Consider the following 2,336-nt stretch of genomic DNA (forward strand, 5'->3'; position numbering starts at 1 on the left):
CTGGGTAGGTGGGAAAGCGTTAGCAGTTCCCAGGAGGCTGGGGGAGGTTACAACCCCTCCCCCCAGAGGTGTGACTGAAGAGGGAACAATAGGTAAGTCTGGAGAATCACGCTCACTCCCTCCCTCTCCGCTCTGCTAGAACTAGTTCCGAGGGGGAGGACTCCGAGGAGGGAGTCACACTCGCTGCAATCAAGTCTAAAATAGTTCCTCTTTGTTCACCAGCGGCAGAGGGTGTCTGTGGCACGTGTCCTTCCGCTGTCGGTCGGCCTCCGCCCCCTGTCCGGACAGCGGCCGTGCAGCGCAGGCGGAGTACAGCTGGGGCAGGGGGTGAGGCGCTCTCTTTTTTCCCACAATGCACCAGCTTCTCCGCGGGAAACAAAAATGGCGAACGGCTGCGGCAGAGCCGGGCAGTGTGTGAATAGGCTCTGACCCTCCCCCACTCTCCGCCCGGCGTGGTCTGTCTGGGGGGCGCTGCGCACCGAGGGCCCGGCCGCAGAGAGGCTCCGGGGGGGAGGGTGCTGAGTCCGTTGATTTCACTGCATGAGGCGGTTGGCACCACTGGAGAGACCGAATGAGGTGAGGGAGGCCGGGCTTTCCGCGGTGGGGGTGGGTGGCCGCCCCGGAGTCCGTGGGGTGGGCAGTTAGGATCCCTCATCCGCCCCCCAATACAGGGCTCACCGAAAGAGGGGAGGGTCGAGACCCAGCCGGGTGGGGAAACCTAGCCCTCCAGCCGCGCTTCTCCCTTCCCCCAGTGCTGTACTTATTGTGGGCACATCTGGTCTGGTGGGGCATATTTAGGGGCCAGAGGACTTCAGAAATAAGGGTTGTCTCCGAAGGTGACTATAACAAGTAGATGATAAGGGGATTTGCAAGTGTCCTGTGGAGACCAAACAAAGGGGAGAACAGGAATAGGGTCACATCACCATCTTGGGAGGGGGGGGTCTGGAGGGAATCTGGGTGGTGTGGGGTGTAGTTGGGTGTTTAGATGGTGGCTTTCCTTATTAGACAACTGTGTCTGACTATCGGCAAAGCTGTTAAAATATAAAAAAAAATCAACACAAAAGGAGAAAGGGCAGGCTTATTTGAAGGACTGTTCACTTTTTGTGCAGATAGTGTACCTTTTACAATAGCACCTTCCATCTCAAAGATGGATGAATTATAACAAATATAATATGTTGTACTGAGAAACTTTAGATGTTTCTTCCCCAAAACTATGGAAACTGGTGGTGGTTAGTGTAACTAGAAAGCCATCTCAATACGCTCTTTCTTAGCACTTGAATCACAAAAGAAAATGGGTTGATGGTTTTCCTTCTTTTAATAGAAGATAACAAGATGCTTATTTATACTTTCAAATTGAGACCAGTGTCCATTTGGCAACATTTTAAAGGATTGGAGTTACACTTAACTGCTTGGAGCATTTTGGATACAGTTTGAATGAAAGAGCCTAAATAAAATGAAAATTACAACATTCTTTCTTTAGGATAGTATTTGTCCTATGAGTTTCTGAAAGTTTGGCCCTGTTTATAATTTTAAAAAATGACAAAGCATGTTAGCAATGCATTTAAAACATGATCTGTCTTTGCCAATAAACAGGGGAGACTGGCTGACTATGCGTGGGGAAATAGTGACAGTAACTATACACAAACTAATGTCAAAAACACCTAAGTAATCAAAGAAAATAGTTTCTTCTAATATTTATTACCTGTAACTATAGTAGATGAAAATGTCAACAGAAATGATTTGTTATCTATCCCTTTAAAAGAGATTTTAGGTTATAATTCCAATCCAAGCATTTGTTGAAGATGAAAGATTTAAAAAGCTTGAGTAGTGCAATATTGGAGTATAGGCTAATAAATTAACACCATTTCAATTTGTATGAAGAAAGAACTGGAGAGAGAATCAGAGGAAACAAAGAGATTGAGAGAGTGAAAGAAAGGGAAATGAGCAGAATGAGGCAGTGAAGGGGGGAGGGGGTATCTGTAAGGAGTTGCAAGCTTGTGAGATGTGAACCTTTATTAAGACTGTTCCTGAAAGAGATTTTTTTGGTGTAGTGATGTTTTGTGTGGCCCCACAGGTTTGGGAGAACAGGGCTATGCTGCCTCTCCTTTATGATGTGTCTGCCATTGTGCTAAATCAGATTTCCACTCTGTTTCTGTAAGGTTTGTTTAATTTGGCTGGAGTCCAGCAAAATATGTGGAATATTTTTTTTGCCAAACTTGATGTGTAACAAGATGTGCATTATACACTGCATCGCTTCTGATTCCAAAAGTTATCATAGAAATATTAAGTTCTTTTCAGTTTTCCCTAGATAAGGCACTCCCCCCCCCCCCCCCCCC

At 46.5% G+C, this 2,336-nt stretch overlaps 1 protein-coding gene across 3 annotated transcripts in view; it reads left to right on the forward strand.

Moving 5' to 3' along the window:
- The first annotated feature begins 345 nt into the window (after positions 1-345).
- Positions 346-2,336, forward strand: part of MTF2 (metal response element binding transcription factor 2) — a 54,186-nt gene continuing 52,195 nt past the window's right edge. For all 3 annotated transcript variants that reach the window (XM_032773016.2, XM_032773017.2, XM_032773018.2), the window contains exon 1: positions 346-576. In XM_032773016.2, coding sequence (XP_032628907.1) covers positions 541-576 — 36 coding nt within the window. In that variant the 5' untranslated portion in view covers positions 346-540. The remainder of the gene's footprint in view (positions 577-2,336) is intronic.

The sequence above is a fragment of the Chelonoidis abingdonii genome, chromosome 7, assembly GCF_003597395.2.
Source record: "Chelonoidis abingdonii isolate Lonesome George chromosome 7, CheloAbing_2.0, whole genome shotgun sequence".
In the NCBI taxonomy this organism is placed as follows: Eukaryota; Metazoa; Chordata; order Testudines; family Testudinidae; genus Chelonoidis; species Chelonoidis abingdonii.